General features: G+C 40.9%; 2 protein-coding genes across 3 annotated transcripts in view; one reads left to right on the top strand and one right to left on the bottom strand.

Annotated features, from left to right (window-relative positions):
* The window catches only part of LOC109893879 (transmembrane protein 121-like), an 83,206-nt gene extending 76,124 nt beyond the window's left edge, over nucleotides 1–7,082 (top strand). The window contains exons 2-4 of the mRNA XM_020487082.2: nucleotides 1,593–2,648; nucleotides 4,985–5,155; nucleotides 5,455–7,082. Coding sequence (XP_020342671.1) covers nucleotides 2,535–2,648; nucleotides 4,985–5,155; nucleotides 5,455–6,138 — 969 coding nt within the window. The 5' untranslated portion in view covers nucleotides 1,593–2,534 and the 3' untranslated portion in view covers nucleotides 6,139–7,082. The remainder of the gene's footprint in view (nucleotides 1–1,592; nucleotides 2,649–4,984; nucleotides 5,156–5,454) is intronic.
* A 3,549-nt stretch (nucleotides 7,083–10,631) lies between these two features.
* LOC109893878 (tuberoinfundibular peptide of 39 residues) lies at nucleotides 10,632–13,416 on the bottom strand. Of its 2 annotated transcripts, none has more exons than XM_020487080.2 (3): nucleotides 13,076–13,416; nucleotides 11,808–11,939; nucleotides 10,632–11,393 (listed from the first exon to the last, which is right to left on the bottom strand). In XM_020487080.2, the coding sequence occupies exons 1-3, from the start codon at nucleotides 13,153–13,155 to the stop codon at nucleotides 11,021–11,023; spliced, it is 585 nt and encodes a 194-aa protein (XP_020342669.1). In that variant the 5' UTR covers nucleotides 13,156–13,416; the 3' UTR covers nucleotides 10,632–11,020. The 2 variants fall into 2 exon arrangements, with proteins under 2 accessions (XP_020342669.1, XP_020342670.1); XM_020487081.2 differs by having other exon boundaries at nucleotides 11,808–11,943; nucleotides 13,076–13,414.
* Between the last annotated feature and the right edge of the window lie 4,039 nt (nucleotides 13,417–17,455).

Genomic DNA, 17,455 nt, shown 5'->3' with positions numbered 1-17,455 from the left:
CAATTCAGCTAAACGGAAATTTCACAGGATACATATATGCTGTGTGTGTGTGTGTATCCACTGCATTCTGTATGTATATATATTCTGTATATATCTTTATGGCATTAATAAAAGTCATACTAATGCCCTCTTCTGTAACCGTGTGAGATCACAGGAGTTTAGACACAGCAGCCCACAAGCAATGATTTATATAAACAGTAGAATATTGATAGCGGTGGGTTGAAGCCACTGCACCTCCATCTTGGCACTCCCCCACCAGTTTAAAGAAATATAGAAATGTATTTATGTTCATGTTTGCCATATTTATACTATTACAGACACCTTAAAATGCATACTTTTTTGATTATATCATGTTTTGAGTGTAATATGTGAGCTAAAAATACATTTATACAATGAAAAAAAATATAGATAAAAATGTTGCTGTCCTCACTACAGCAACAAACAAACAAAAATAAATACATGTAATTTTGTAATTTCATTGAAATTATGTAGAATCCCATTCATTTCTATGGAGGACTGCTCCAACCGGTGGCTTCAAAGCCTTCAATGGCCAATACACAGGGCCGGCATTGTGGCCCCGGCCCATCCTACCATACATCCTTCCCTATCCAAATACAATTTTGAAATGTTGACAATTTATTTGACCATATGTCACCAGAAGGCCTAGTAGACGCACCGTTAATCCCCGTCATTTGGTTACATTCATTTCTGTTAATGCATGTATTAATTACAGTCATTTAAAATTCTCATTTTCGGAGTGGAAACAATGTTTGCAGAGAAATACGTTTGATTATTTAACGAGTTTTGTAAAAAAAAAATCATTGTCTTTTGTTTGGAGTGCTCCATGTGACCGATGAGGATGGGTCTGGGAGCGCACGGCCCTGAGCATACATAGAAGGACATGTAGAAAAGTGCCTATTTGGGGATGTCTGATTTCTGACTGTCTTAACTCACCACGTTCACCACAAATAAGCTGAGCTCTCAGTACTTTTTTATTCACCTCACACAGGAAGTCAATTAATTCCGTTTTTTTTTAACATCTATTGTGAATGCTAATAGTTCCTCACAGTATTTGAAAAATCTTTCCAACACTCTCCCGGCCTCCATAATCAACAAACCTCGTAAAAATAGCATGATCTGAGGAACCCATATATCCAGGGAAAACATCATACAATACCTGTACAGTTTTCCCTGGTGTGTCAATGTGTCCATATAGCAGAGACTGAGGCTCTCGCGTTTGTTGAATTTTCACTTTTTATCTTTTAATTCACATTTTTATGATTAACCACATGACAATGATTTTGAGAAACTAAAATGTTATTATTGAAATGAACCTGTTCCACAATTTTTTTTATTTGAAAATCATAACTGGCACACAGATTGGTAGAAATGTAGAATAAATTGTAAACTTCCCCAAACTTGAAACTCAAGTTTCACAAGTTCTGTGAAAAAAATAAAATGCCCATCCAACTGATTAGTTCTGGCACCAGCCCTGCCAATACATAGCATCAGCAATCCAGGGTTTATATACATAATTGGCTACAACACAGTTTGTGCTAAGCTAACCCCTTTTTCTCTTCTCTCTTCCCCAGACTCCGCAGACTGTGAGAGGAGAAACAATTCCTCTGGCGTATCACAGGAACTACACATCACTCTCAGAGGTCCGTCTCATCAACAGTGGGTGGAACTCCATTCTCTCCTCATTGGTAGATCCACTTTAGAAGACCTTTCCCCGATACCTTTGGAAAATTGAAGCAAGCACTCACATTATCTTCAGGAAATGTACTGTTGTTGTTGTTGTACTATGCTAGTCCATGCTGCTAAAAGATGCTGACTCACATGATCAGTTGACACCAATGACGTGGTCCTTCCATGAGGATTCGGCCACTACAAAGTCTGCAACTGAAGATATCTGGTTTTGTCATTTTCCTATGGAGCAATAAACCCCAACTGCTATATTACTGAGCGGATTACAGGGTTATGGAGCCTCAGAGGTGTGTTGTGAGTCCTTGATCACAGCAGTAGCACATCAGGCTCAATGGAACTGCGCTGAGAGAGTGGATGCACCAGTCTGTATTGCTTAAATAGACCATAATATATCAATGCAATTCTCCTAACCTGGATTCGTTCCATTGCCCTCCTGGTCCTAAGAGTGTTGTCTTTCTCAAACGCATTGATGGGGGACCCATTGCGTCATGCTAAGGAGTGGGAGTGCATTTTCTCAATAATGTAAAAAAATGGAATGTAGGCTATTTGTTACCCTAATAAGGATTGATCAGGTACACTTCACATTTTCCCCTAAAATAACTCAATAAGAAAACTGTAAAGTAGGACTACAATTGCAGTTGGACTACAAGTGCAATATAACTACGAGAGCACTAGGACTACAAGCGTAATAGGATTACAAAAAAGTGTAATAGGACTACAACAGGTCCATTGTACCTGATGCAATAGGACAACAAATGCAGTAGAACATCACTTTTTTTGTAGGACTACAACAGGAAGTTCAGTTCAGCAGAACTACATTGCCCACCATGGTGTTGCCGCAGCCAGACAAACGCCACGTGTGCCTGACCACCATGGTGATCATGACCAGCATGGCCTTCATGGACGCCTATCTGGTAGAGCAGAACCAGGGGCCCAGGAAGGTAAGAGGCCATTTAGTTTTTATCCTTTTTAAAGCTGTTGGGTCCGTACCCCTGCTCAGACGCTTTATTGCACAGTCGAAGTTGCCCCTCCCTCGCATGCTTGCCTCACCTGGGACAACTTTAGAGATTCCTGTTTTTCTACAGTCAAAGTACTACAATAGCTACAGGGCTGTTGACAACCAAAGCAGCCATGACTGCAGTTGTTTAACATAGAAGTCAACCTATTTCCTGTAGCCTCAAAATGATTCCATTTTTTGTTTCATGTAATAAAGTTTATTTTCGATTTCTACTTCAAATGGAGCAGACTTTATTAGTAATATTAAATCATTTGAAATAATGTCAATCAAATAAGTTGACTCACCCACATAAGTATATACCTGGGTGCACATGTATCAACAGCTATGGCTAATGGCTTCTATCTGAGCGCGTGATAATTGTCTCCAATTCACACCTCCCATATAGATGGCAATAATTAGCACAACACCGCTAGGCACCTCTTTCCCTCCAACCATTTTGTTGTTCTTTGAGCAGAATTGCTGCATGATTTTTTGGAACAGCTGGGACACTTCTTTCGGCTATGAACCCAGTGTGAACTGGCAGGAATTAGCCCATTGGTTGTTGCGTCGCTTCGCCTGAGCAGGGGAGCACAACTACTGGGCGCGTTCCTCTTCCCAGGCTTTTCTGACGCTTGCCAGATCTTACAACGCCTGGATAGGTCCAGTATTTTACTTATAAGCTAAACACATCATATGTTATAGCAATCTGTCAGTCGATGACGTAGCACGTAAAGTAACATATCATACTAAATGGAGTGGCACGGATTTAGTAATATAACATGTTTGGTTGATCAGCCTGGTCTCAGAGCAAAACATGTTATATTCACTAAATCCGTGCCACTCCATTTAGTATGATATGTTACTTTACGTTGGGTTGCATTACATTTGCTTATGTAAATCCTGAACACTCAAATTAAGATCATAGGTTACGTTTGATATGACAGTAGGTTACTTAAAGCAAAAACAAAAGGAGGGTGGTTGATCGGGGTGGTTGGGTAGATGTATAATGCAAAAGTCTAGCAACGCAAAGGTTGCATGTTTGAATCTCATCACAGACAACATTAGCAACTTTGCAATTACTTACTACTTTTTAGCTACTTTGCAACTACTTAGCATTGTTAGCTAACGCTTCCCCTAACTCTAACCCTAACCCTAACTTTAACCCATAACCTAACATAGCATCATACTAAAGTAGTCAATCGTAATAAATCATACTAAGCAGTCAAACATAATATATCATACTAAAAGAGTCAAACGTAATATGTCATACTAAAGCAGTTGAATGTAGCATATCATACTAAACAGTCGATAATGATACAGGGTCGAGGCCCAGATGCAGACAAGAGGGAGGCAGATGGTTCGAGTCTCTAAAATGTATTATAAACAAGGGGCAGACAAGAGACAGGTCGTGGACAGGCAAAATATCATAAACCAGGTCAGAGTCCAGGAGGTACAAAGTGGCAGGCAGGCTTGAGGTCACGGCACGCTGAATGGTCAGGCAGGCAGGCTCAGTGTCAGGGCAGGAAAAGGTCAGAACCGGGAGGACTAGAAAAACAGAGATATGGAAAAAGCAAGAGCACAGAAAAACACGCTGGTTGACTTGAAAAACAAGACGAGCTGGCAACAGACAAACAGAGAAAACAGGTATAAATACACAGGGGATGACGAGGAAGATGAGAAACACATGTAGGAGGTAGAGACAAGCACAAAGACAAATGGATCAGGGTGTGACAGTCGAACGTAGCATATCATACTTGTGCAGTCGAACATGGCATATCATACTTGTGCAGTCGAACATAGCATATCATTCTAAAGCAGTTGAACGTAGCATATCATACTAAAGCAGTCAAACGTAATATATCATACTAAACGTTCAAGACGTAGGATACTATACGTCCTACAATTCGTATTATATTGTGAGACTGCTATTACATTGGTAGGCCAGTGTAATGTAACCTAACGTAAATTAACATACCATGGCACGGGTTTCAAATTTGTGTTTGACTGGGTTGGGATGATGCATGCAGTGTCTGAGCAGGGGAATGCTCACTAATAAGTCCAACAGGAGATGCACCAATCGCAGACTGTAGCTTTGAGTTACACTTAAAAAAAACATTGTTTTTTTTACCTAGTGATTTTACAGTTTTGACATCCTTTGTGGTTTGACATCTCTTTCCTTGTCTCTCAATGTTATTTCCTTTAATGTATTGTTTAACTGTAACAACTGTGTTACAATTTTAAATGCACGTTGCGTAAATAAAGTATTGTATGTATTTGTAGATCGGAGTGTGCATCATCGTGCTGGTGGGAGACATCTGTTTCCTCATCGTGCTGCGCTACGTGGCAGTGTGGGTCGGGGCTGAGGTGAAGACCGCCAAACGCGGCTACGCCATGATACTCTGGTTCCTCTACATCTTCGTCCTGGAGATCAAGCTCTACTTCGTCTTCCAGGTAGGTAACCTAGACGTTAGACCGGTAGGCCAGGTTTGAATCCTAGCACCGACTATGGAAAATCTGGTGGGGAGCGGGCCGGTAACCAGAGGGTTGCTGGCATCAGTATTCCATATACAGTACCATCTCTTTCCATTGCTCCCTTGAGCAGGATATTTAACCCCTAAGCTGCTCCAGAGACTCTGCACTGTGGCTAACCCTGGTGTATGTATGTCTTGTCATGTGGGGGGTACTCACAGAGATATTTGAAAAATACACTTTTCAATGTGTGACAATAAAGTATATCTTATATCTTATAGAACTACAAGGCGGACAGGAAAAGCCTGGAGACGGTGGCCCGGAAGGCTCTAACCTTACTCCTCTCCGTGTGCGTCCCGGGGCTATACTTGGTCCTGGTGGCTCTGGACAGCATGGAATACGTGAGGACCTTCAGGAAAAAGGAGGACATGCGGGGGAAGCTGTTCTGGGTGGCCCTGGACCTGCTGGATGTTCTGGACATCCAGGCCAACCTGTGGGAGCCCCAACGGACCGGCCTGCCCATCTGGGCCGAGGGACTGATGTTTTTCTACTGCTACATCCTGCTCCTAACCCTGCCCTGCGTCTCCCTCTCTGAGATCAGTGTCCAGGGGGAGCACGTCTCGCCCCAGAAGATGATGCTGTACCCTGTTCTTAGTCTAGTTACTATAAACATAGTCACGATCTTGATCCGCGGGGTTAACATGGTGCTGTTCCAGGATAGTAGGGTGTCTACCATCTTTATAGGGAAGAATGTGGTGGCTATAGCCACAAAAGCCTGTACGTTCCTGGAGTATAAGAGGCAGGTAAAGGAGTTCCCTCCACAGGACCCTAGCATGGCAGGTATAGCCCTGGAGCTGCATCAAGGGAACTCTGTGGGTCATAGCCACGGGCACAACCAGACCCTGCCCAATGCCACCACTAGCCTCTCTGACGAACCATCACCTACCGAGGTCATAGACACATGACCCTCGCCCATGGATAGTTAGACCCTTTTCACACTATAATGTCGACTGGATCCATGTTGTGACGGCTCTGATATTTACCTTTTACATTGTGCTTACCAGCACGGGTTCAGCAACTACCATCGCAGTACAGCTTGGCTTAGCTTGGCTCAGTAGTGTGAAAAGGGTGGTAAGTGTCTGACCCTGAGCTCAGCTAGACTGGACTAGACTTCTCAGAGCTCAGCTAGACTGGACTAGACTTCTCAGAGCTCAGCTAGACTGGACTAGACATCTCAGAGCTCAGCTAGACTGGACTAGACTTCTCAGAGCTCAGTATGACCTCAACCAAGACTGTTCCGGTCCTATGGAGTGGCAGAAAGAAACGACACGTTTCAATGAGACCACTCCAGCTCAGGAAAACGGCCCAGCGCCTTGCCAGCCAGCCTCCCAGATGAATTGATGAGATCATTCTGATGAAGACTGATGTGTTTTTCTATTCTATGATGCGTGTTTCTATACTTCTCTATGGTGGACTAACAGACAGACGGACACATAGAGTTGACCTCAGAGACAAAAACCCAACCCAGCTCAGCAGATGTGAGCTCATAGTCTACCTTTTAACCATACCTGGGTTCAAATACTATTTGAAACCATGTCAACTACTTTATCTGGACTTGATTGAGCTTGCCTGACACGATGGAACGAATGGAATAGTAGCAAGAGTGAAAACCACACCCGCCTGGCACTCCAGGCAGACTAGAGCAAAAACCTAAAAGTGTATTTTTAAATTCAAGTAGTATTTGAAACCAGGTCTGCTGTAAACACTGTCTTTTTTGACTCTTTGGAGTTTTTGTATTTCCAAGGCAATGTTTTTACGTGATGGTGTACCGCTGTAATTCTCGTTGTCATTTTAAAGATATATATCTATATATATATATATATATATATATATATATATATATATATATATATATATATATATATATATATATATATATATATATAGCCACTGTCAGTGAAGTGTCATTCATTTGATGATTCCTATCCTCTGCGAGGGAATTGCAGAGCAAGAATGGATAGAGGGGATACAAAGAGGCAGAGGGAAGGTATGTGGGGTTGGAGGAGGAAGCAAGAGAGAGATGGAGGGAAGGTGAGAGTGGGAGGAAAATGGTTGGGGAGATGGGCAGTGTGTGTGTGTGTGTGTGTGTGTGTGTGTGTGTGTGTGTGTGTGTGTGTGTGTGTGTGGGAGGATGGAAAGGGGTGGAGAGATGGAGGTGTAAGCCTCTCAGAAGGGGATGTCCCTGGTACTGTGTGGATTTTGAAGTATGAGACCAGACCATATGCACAGTGTCAATATTAGGACAGCCTTAGAGTCACAAGACGTTAGTGTCAGACACCAGGGCCTGTATGTGTCAAGCGTCTCAGAGGAGGAGTGCTGATCTAGGAGAAGGTTTTGCCTTATAATCCATAATTAATAAGAGGCGGAACCTGATCCTCGTTCAGAACTCCGACTCTGAGATACTTTGTGAATATGGGCCCTGACTATATTAACTCCTTGTGACTCAGAGGCTGTAATAACAGGTGATTTACAGACCTGTCTGCTTCACTGAGCTCAGCAATATCTGTCGATGGAAGAATAAAGAAGGTTCGCAGGACCTATAGTTTCTCAATGTGTCTGAGTCTGTGTGCCTATTTAGCGGTATACTTGTGTGTACTGTGTGTGGGTGGGTGTGTGTGTGTTGGCGTGCATGCTGCGTGTTTTGTTTGTGTGTAATACACACATCATATAAACCATACCTAAAAGACTACCATGAAAAAAGATCTCCTATAATATTCATATGCTCTCTCTTCCGCAGGAAACATGCATCATCTGTTGCATAAAACATGAAACAACGCTCACAATACCAAATATGTGTTTAGCCGAGAGATACAGTGCACGCAGTGTTTACTTGTCATTCTGATCAAGGAAAACAGAATATTTCCAGTGGCTTGGCCCTGGTATTACTGTGCATCTGCTATCTGTGATGGATGACAACATAGCAACACGCAATATTACCAGTATGCATGACTGACTAGCTCTAAATTTGAATTTTATGGGGACCACTAATCTCACTCTGCCCCTGCCTGTGGTATTAACTTCTTTAGTATAGACACATGCATTTACCCACTGGCTCCCATACTTTTCACTACATCATATGTGTAGGCTATAGGACCCAGGTTATACAGTACCATGCCCAATAAGATTCTCAACTCATACTTAGTACAGTAAATTACTCTTTGGCTGCTGGGGCCCAGGAGTATGAAATGGACAACCAGCGCTCACTATACAGTAGAGAGAGAACAGATGACTGCAACAAGAGAGGACATAGAAGAAACGATAGAGAAGCAGCATCAGTTGAGGAGAATCAGTGGGATGCAGAAAGCAATTTAGCGTCTGCTGATTGGGTGGGTCTGCCAGGTAGCGCCGCTGGATCCGGTGATAAATAATAGTCTCTGTGAGCCTGTGTCTGCTCATCCATCACATCACAGCAGAGCACAGGCCGGGTCTCTGGGTCACTTGCTGATTCTGATACTGTGGCCACTTCCTCCTGGACAATGAGGAGGCAATACAGGAGGTCCGAGTGTAATGTTTTAAAGTAAAAGCCCTGCACACACATAAACGTACACACATGCACACACTCAGACACATATACACTACATGACCAGAATAACATTTTTCCTCCTCCACCAAACTTTACAGTTGGCACTATGCATTGGGGCAGGTAGTGTTCTCCGGGCATATGCCAAATCCAGATTAGACCGTCGGACTGCTAGATGGTGAAGTGTGATTCATCACTCCAGAGAATGAGTTTCCACGCTCCAGAGTCCAATGGCGGCGAGCTTTACACCACTCCAGCCAATGCTTGGCATTGCACATTGTGATCTTAGGCTTGTGTGTGGCTGCTTGGCCATAGGCCTACTACTTCGTGGTTGAGCTGTTGTTGCTCCTAGACTTTTCCACTCACAATAACAGCACTCTGTTATTGCTCTAGCTCTAGCAGGGCAGAAATTGACGAACTGACTTGTTGGAAAGGTGGCATGCTATGACAGTGCCACGTTGAAGTAACTGAGCTCTTTAGTTAGGCCATTCTACTGCCAATGTTTGTTTATGGAGATTGCATGGCGGTGCGCCCGATTTTATACACCTGTCAGCAACGGATGTGGCTGAAATAGCCGAATCCACAAATTTGAAAGGGTGTCCACATACTTTTGAATATATAGTGTACAAACAAACCCACATACACATGTACACACATTGACATACATGGCTCATCATCGTTGAATGATATCTCTCTTCTCATTATAGCTTACCTAAGCCATAAGTCTGCCTCTATTGTCAGGAGCCCATGTAAGACATGATTATAAACATTATGGGGTGAGAGAGAGAGAGCGGTAGAGAAAGAGAGTGAGAGAGGAAGAAAGAGAGAGACCAGCTCAGAGAAAGCAGGGGGAGTGAGAGAAAGAGAAAGAGAAAGAGGCCAGCTGAGAGAGAGGATGAGAGAGAGTCAGCCATAAAGTATAACACAGAGAGACAGAGAGAGAGAGACAAAGCCCGGCCAAGGGACAGATATATAGAGAGAGAGAGAGAAAGAGAGAGAGAGACAGATAGAGAGAAAGACACAGACAGACAGATAGACAGAGGGAGAGAGAGAGGGCGATAGAGAGAGAGAAAGACAGACAGACAGAGAGAGAGAGAGCGAGAGAGACAGAGAGACAAAAGAGAGAAAAGATTAACTAATAAATCACAGGTCTGTCACATCATCAAATTAATGGCCCACTCGCCGTAAGTAATGGGGTCAGGCTGGTGTATTTAGCTGTGGCCCCATTTATTTTCTCAGCCATAAGTTTATTCAAATATTCAATTTTAAACACATCATAACTCAGGGTGTTGGGGGAATTGATCATCATCTGCAGTCCAAGGTCTTGGCTAAGGGTCTGTGCCCCCTAAGACACACACACACACATGTACACATACACACCACCACCACCTTCCTTTATCACCCTGCAGATTTGACTCTCCTTTGAAGTCTCCTTCTCTCCGCCGGTGTGAATGATGCCATCACTATACTGTTTATCAGGTTTGGGGTGAAATCCATTTAAATTTAGGCCGAGATTCAATTTGAGGCGCTTTGTCGAGCGCTGTCGGGCAATGCGCTTTTTAAAGGCAATTATATCCCCGCATGAGTGGAGATCCCGTTCACGATACACGCTGCAGATGTCGGCTCAATCGGAAAGTACCTTCAAATGAAACACCCTGCAACCCACCTCAGATTGAATCCATTCAAGAAGTAAACAGAAATCACAATTGTTTTTCAATTTACCCTACCTCTACTGTACATGATTACCTTCCACCAGAGGGCATCAGTTTGTGGCGTAAGCTAAAAAACTAGAAAATGACTGTTTGACAAAAATAAACTAGAACACTTGAACATAGAGGAACAACAACCATATTAATACAAGACATGATCACTTATTTGCTTTATTTCACACTCATTAATATTAACAATGTATAAAGAGTCCTATGGTAGACCCTCAGCTGTACAACAGCACCTCCCAACAGTGCCATCTTAGTGGAAGTGTCTCAGTGTATTTACTACGTCAATCAATAATTCAACTGGATCAAAACGATCATATAAACATAGGCATGTAAATCCTGTGTCAAATTATGCTTTATATTCAGAGTTAATTCTTCATCAAACGTCACACAGAAGGTCTGATAAAAATCTTTATTGACTTTTAAATTCGGAGTAATCAAATTGTAATTAGTACGTTCTTCTTTTCTTTCTTTTTTTTATCAGGGCATGTTATTAACATTTTTTTTTAAATCAGGTTCCGTCATTTATACGTAGGCTTAGCAGTCATCTTATTACTGGGAATTGACGACCAACAGTTTCTGCATGTAGGAGTTAAGCCACTTCTGTCTCTCCATAGCTGTGAGCAGCTTACTCTTCTCTCTGAACGCTGCATCATCCGCCACCACGATGTTCCTCTTCTCCTCATTGTTGGAGCCCTGCGGAGCCCAGTCGCCCAGCCAGCCCTTGGCCATATCCTCGTCCATCTGCCACTGGCCCACCACTGGGAGCCACTGCTCCCCCAGGAGCTCTGCTTTGCTCTTGGCCTCACCAAAGTATGGGGCTGACATCATCTGCATGCTCCAATCACGGAGCGAGATGGAAGGGTAGAGCACCTCCCACTCCTCCCTCTTGTTGGAGTCTCCTGGATCACTTGGAGAGGAGCCTCTGGAAGCAAAGAGTAGAGCAGGATGATAGAACAATAGATCTCATTAGGAACAATACAAACACGTCTATGGATAGAACTACCATATAAGAATAAGAGTGCTCACTATCATAGAAAGATTGGTCTCCGTACATTGTGTCTCAGTCTCAAAATACAACAGTAAAAGGTTAGATTCAGATGAAAGGAAGGCACACATCTGAGGAGAAGGGGGAAAAAGCTGCCCAGGCGAATGTCAAAATTGGTCCAGTTTCCACGGTCCTCACCTCGCCTCCTTTTCAAAATGTCAGAATTGAAACGAGTTCTGTCCTCAAATCCTCTCCACGCTTCCCTCTGACATTTGGAAAAGGAGACATGGAGAGGACAGAGGATAGGAGACACAAGCGTCTCGTCATTATACCCAGTATGTCAGGTCATACCTGTGTATGGGTCGGAGGCGTGGCTGAGGGTAGCTGGAGGTCACCAGGGTCATGGCCATAAGGGTGAACAGCAGGAGGGCAGGGCGTGAGGCAGGGGGAGGAGCCACACCAGCCATCCTTAAACCCACACGACTGGCTTAACCGGCAACACAACCCACCAATCAGAATAGCACAAATTAGTGTTTTATAATTTTACCAAACAGTACATTCATAGTCACTCACTCTTTGAAATAACTCTTTCACATTTATATTCAGTGAAAAAAATAAGCTCACACACTTTAAGCTCCTACTTTACTAGCTATATACTCAGTACCTTCTCAAATGTCAACTGTCTAGCAATCTAGGAAAAAATATATAACACACACACTATCAGTACACTAGATATTCTCACTGATTTATAAAACAATGGAATTCTCACAGAATTCTAGAGAACTCTCATTAACGTACTGGTGCAGCAGCAGGAGCCAGCACTCATGTCACACAATTCAGAAATCCACATGAACTGTGAATAAATACATGAGTTACCTACTCATCTCAGGTGTACTATGTTTTATACCATCTATTGCATTTCGTCTATGCCGGTCGGTCATTGCCCATCCATATATTTATATGTACAAATTCTTATTCCATCCCTTTACATAGATTTGTGGGGTAGTTGTTGTGGAATTGTTAGATTACTTGTTAGATATTGCCACACTGTCGGAACTAGAAGCACAAGCATCTCGCTACACTTGCAATAACATCTGCTGAGCATGTGTACGTGACCAATACAATTAGATTTGATTTGATGTTCTATGCTAAGAAATAAGTGCTAAATTGCTGCCAGTAGTATTTCTACTCGGCCTACTCTATTTCTTCTGCTGTTGTTTTTGTGTGTCTTTTCTTTGTTGCTTTCCTTCCGTCTTAAAACATAAGCAATCCAAAAGACACCAGAGAGCAGATTAAATTCATCATAGAATACTATAAATATATACATACATTTAAACAATTTGTTTTAAAAGCACAAAAAAACTAACATTAACTTGAATGATAGGGCAAAATGTAGATTTCCGCCTAAATTAACATACCCGAACGTAATCATTTTTCATGAGATGGCCATAAACAATAACTGGTAATGTTGCATAGTCTCAGAAAGGTCTAGAACTCACCTTACTGTAAGAAAATATATATCATAAGTTGCTGAGCTTTACAAATTCTGAAATTGACATGTTTCGTGAATTCATTCAAGTCAAGCAATGTCCCAAGATTTTCCGAAACGTTGCACTTACTTTTGTTGATGAGCAGCGCCTTGTCGCCAGTAAGACTTCAGCTTTTTTTCTAACTTCAGGCTGGTTAGCTCTTCTGTCATACGGCGTGGTGAAGAGTGTTTGGAAGCTCCTCCAGTGGTGACCTGAGTCTCCTGTCCCCTGGGCTCCAGCTCAGACTCAGGTAATGTACCACAGGTGAACCGCTCTTACTGTGTGCGTGTGTGTGTGTGTGTGTATGGTGGAGAGGTTAAGTACTCTCAAGTGTGAGTGTGTGTGCCCAGGGGTATGTACAGCCCACAATAAAGGGAGTCAGAGTTTGCCTGCTTATATACTCCTGCTTCTGACAGGGGGTAGGGATGATGTAGGGAGGGTGGTAGATGGTATTAGATAAAAAAAGGCCACATCTCATTGTCTCCTTTAAAAACAGACCTGAAACATCATAAACAACACCGTTGGATGGATGTCCTGTTTGGTACAATTCTTAATATAGAGACAGGAGGAATCAGAGAACGAGAGAGAGAGAGAGAGAGAGAGAGAGAGGAAGCCTGGCTTGTACCTCACAGAACATAATGATGTCTTGGGAAATCTAAAAAGTGTTTTAATCTAATAGCAGCACACATGTTGAGTCCATAACCCCGGAAGTCCTCATTCCCCGTGGTGGAATATCAGGTGGACGACATAGGGGCTAAGGGCTTGACTCAAACGGTACACAGAATACAGAATACACAAGAGTGGTGTTTGTAGCATTAATTCTGTCTACTGCCTACGCACACCTTGGAATACGGGGAAGCAGGGAGAAGCAATGCATTGGTCTCGTTAAAATTGAAGAGTCCCTTTAGACACATGTCAAATACGACAAATCACTCTCAGGAAACAAACACAGAGACACACACACACAACAGAAAACATGCACACAAAAAAAATGCGGTCTTCTCTATGTGACAACTATGACGTACCGTTTACACTTCACTTTGTAAATGGTTCCGTTAGCTATCTATTGGCCAATCAAATAAATAAATATGTCCCCAAAAAAGCCTCATGCAAAATGTACCGTTTCAACACCTACACTTATTCCTATACCTATATTTCAACATCAATGAACACCTTAGTCATAGAAGCAGAACCGGTCTGATTGATGTCCAAAGTACTGGACGTGCTCCTCTTTGTGAGACGATCAAAATGCATTTTCATACACCTGGTCTCGTTACCCAGGTGGAACTTCATTAGGTAGTCATTTAAAAATAATGGCCAGCATGGAAGGAGCTGTTTGTCAGAAGTACAGGCCCTTATACCTCCTTACCTGACGCTCATTATGGACAGACAGAGCGGAAGGAAGGAGAGGTGGAAAGAAAGACAAAGAGGGGAAGTAGGAGAGATGGGAAAATAAAAACACAGAGGGAGAGGGATAGAGAAACACAAGCGGGGAACTTTTTTCCATTTGCTTAAATCATACTTAATTAACATACATTAAGTATAATATAAATGATCTAAATTGGAACAATTGTAAATACATTTAATGCATTTAATGTCAATTTTATTTGTATTTTATTAACATTTAAGTATATTAAATACTGTACATTTAAAATGATCTAAATTGGGACACTTTTTTTGTACCTAAGTATATTCTTAGTATATTGGACAAAGAGCAAAACAAACAGACTTTGAATACACCTTAAGTACATTTGATGTATGGTTCTTATAAATTAGAAATATACTAAAATGGTATTTGAATTTGAATTCCTGTATTTTCTTTACAAAAAAAGTGTACTTATTTATGTTTTTCAAGTATACTTTTACAAGTATACTTTTACTAATGAACCACATTAGCTATTTTAATTAGCCATGTAAAGGTTACCTTGATTGACCAAGACATCTTCTCAGCCAATGTTAACATGTTCTTTACAAAGCAGTTGTGGCTGGAGCAGCAATTTTCAAGTAACTCTTTTGTGAACTGTGCACAATTTGCATTTAACACTTTAGTTGTTCACATTATGGTAATATATAATGTGTAATGTGTAATTAAAAGTGCAACATTATTCAGTTTGAAAATGAACATCAAAACATTTGAATACTGCAGAAAAGGATGCTGGGGAATATGCACATGTTTGTGCACATGCATGAAAGTATACTTAAAATATATTTTGTGGACATTGAAGTTAAATATACTTTTTTGAAAGTATACTTTAGTATTCATACCTCTTAGATTTGTAAAAAAAATTGTTACGAAGTGAGATTAAAATTGATTTAATTGTAATTTTTTTGTCAACAATCTACACAAAATAATGTCAAAGTGGAAGATTTGTATTTTTTTGTAAAGATTATTAGAAGTTAAATAACTAAAATATAGTCGTTGCTCCCTGAGTCAATACATGCTAGGAACACTGTTGTCAATGATTACGGCGGTGAGTCTTCTTGGGTAAGTATCTAAGAGCTTCACACACCTGGATTGTGCAATATTTATCCATTCTTTTTTTCATTATTCTTTCAAGCTCTGTCAAGATGTTGGTGCTCATGACTACACAGAAATGTTCAAATCTTGCCTTTGATTTTCAAGCAGATTTAAGTCAAAACTGTAACTTGGCCACATTCGCTGTCTCCTTGGTAAGCAACTCCAGTGTAGATTTGGTCTTGTGTTTGTATGTTAAAATGTCCTGCTAAAAGGTGAATTCCTCTCCCGGCGTCTGTTGTAAAGCAGACTGAAACAGGTTTCCTCAAGGATTTTGCCTGTGCTTAACGTTAACTCCATCCCGTTTCTTTTTATCCTGAAAAACTCCCCGGGATTTGCCAATGTCAAGCATAGCCATACCGTGAAGCAGCCACCACCATGCTTTAAAATAAGGTGGTAATTACACAGTAATGTGTTGTCTTGGATTTGCCCCAAACATAAGGCTTTTGCATTTAGGCCAAAAGTTTTTTGCATACAATATCTACAGTATATTTTGGAAAATGTTGATTGTGTATATTTGTATTATTACTTTCCCTCTGTCTTTTAAATCATTACTGTGGAGTCACTATAATGTTGTTGATCTATCCTCGGTTTTCTCCCATCACAGCCATTGAATTCTGTAACTGTTTTACAATCACCAATGGCCTCATGGTAACATTCCTATCATGACTCAGGATGAAACCCAGATGCAGAATCTTGAGGCAGATGGTTCAAGTCTCCGAGATTTACTGAATATACAGGGGCAAGAAACAAAAAAGAGACCATGTTAATATGCAGCATTATTAACTCAACGATATATACTTTTTTACATTGTTTGCAAACTGATATGTGACACGTATTAATGCCAAAATAACATGCAAAACAGGCTTGCTCCCCCAAAAATATTTTAAGAAATATTTTTTGAAATATTTTTGCTAAAAATGTGGTGCTGAAAACAGGTGGGGCTCTGCCCTTTGACATTACAGAGTATTTTGTGTTCATTCTTGACAACGAATGACAATTAAATCAATTTATTCCCACTTTTTAACACAGTGTGAAGAAATACGAGGGGTATGAATACTTTTGCAAGACACTGTACACTTGTAGTTTACATGATCACTGCAAAGCAGAGTTTCATTTAAAAAACGATGCTTTTTCCAAATCCAAGTGTATTTTGAATAAATACTAAATACAAATAAAGCGACTGAAGTTGAAGACCAGTTTTAATGTGTGTTTAAGTTGAATGATAGTGAACATATAGTATTTTATTATTTTATTTTATTTAACCTTTATTTAACTAGACAAGTATAGTATTCTAAAAGACTGAAAAAACTTAACATAAAGTACACTTTTAACTTTTAAAAAGTGTGTTGAAGTGTAATGATATTATATTTACAGTATACATAAGATATACTCAAAAAATACATCTCGTATTTGAAGTATATTATTTACATTTTTTTTTTTTTTTTACAGTTGAAGTCAGAAGTTTACATACACTTAGGTTGAAGTCATTAAAACTCGTTTTTCAACCACTCCACAAATTTCTTGTTAACAAACTATAGTTTTGGCAAGTCAGTTAGGACATATACTTTGTGCATGACACAAGTAATTTTCCCAACAATTGTTTACAGACAGATTGTTTCACTTATAATTCACTGTATCACAATTCCTGTGGGTCAGAAGTTTACATACACTAAGTTGACTGTGCCTTTAAACAGCTTGGAAAATTCCAGAAAATTATGTCATGGCTTTAGAACCTGCTGATAGGTGAATTAACATAATTTGTGTCAATTGGAGGTGTACCTGTGGATGTATTTCAAGGCCTACTTTCAAACCCAGTGCCTCTATGCTTGACATCATGGGAAAATCAAAAGAAATCAGCCAAGACCTCAGAAAAAAATTGGGAGCAATTTCTAAACGCCTGAAGGTACCACGTTCATCTGTACAAACAATAGTGCGCAAGTATAAACACCATG

The sequence above is a fragment of the Oncorhynchus kisutch genome, linkage group LG7, assembly GCF_002021735.2.
Source record: "Oncorhynchus kisutch isolate 150728-3 linkage group LG7, Okis_V2, whole genome shotgun sequence".
In the NCBI taxonomy this organism is placed as follows: Eukaryota; Metazoa; Chordata; class Actinopteri; order Salmoniformes; family Salmonidae; genus Oncorhynchus; species Oncorhynchus kisutch.
This window is presented reverse-complemented; position numbering and strand designations above follow the sequence as displayed.

Bases quoted from the DNA above. Each gene is read 5' to 3' on its own strand.
- LOC109893878 (XM_020487080.2), bottom strand. From the start codon at position 13,155: ATGACAGAAGAGCTAACCAGCCTGAAGTTAGAAAAAAAGCTGAAGTCT. The intron at 11,940-13,075 runs GTAAGTGCAACG...CGGTTAAGCCAG, and splicing joins GGCGCTGCTCATCAACAAAA to TCGTGTGGGTTTAAGGATGG. The intron at 11,394-11,807 runs GTATGACCTGAC...CTTTGCTTCCAG, and splicing joins CGCCTCCGACCCATACACAG to AGGCTCCTCTCCAAGTGATC.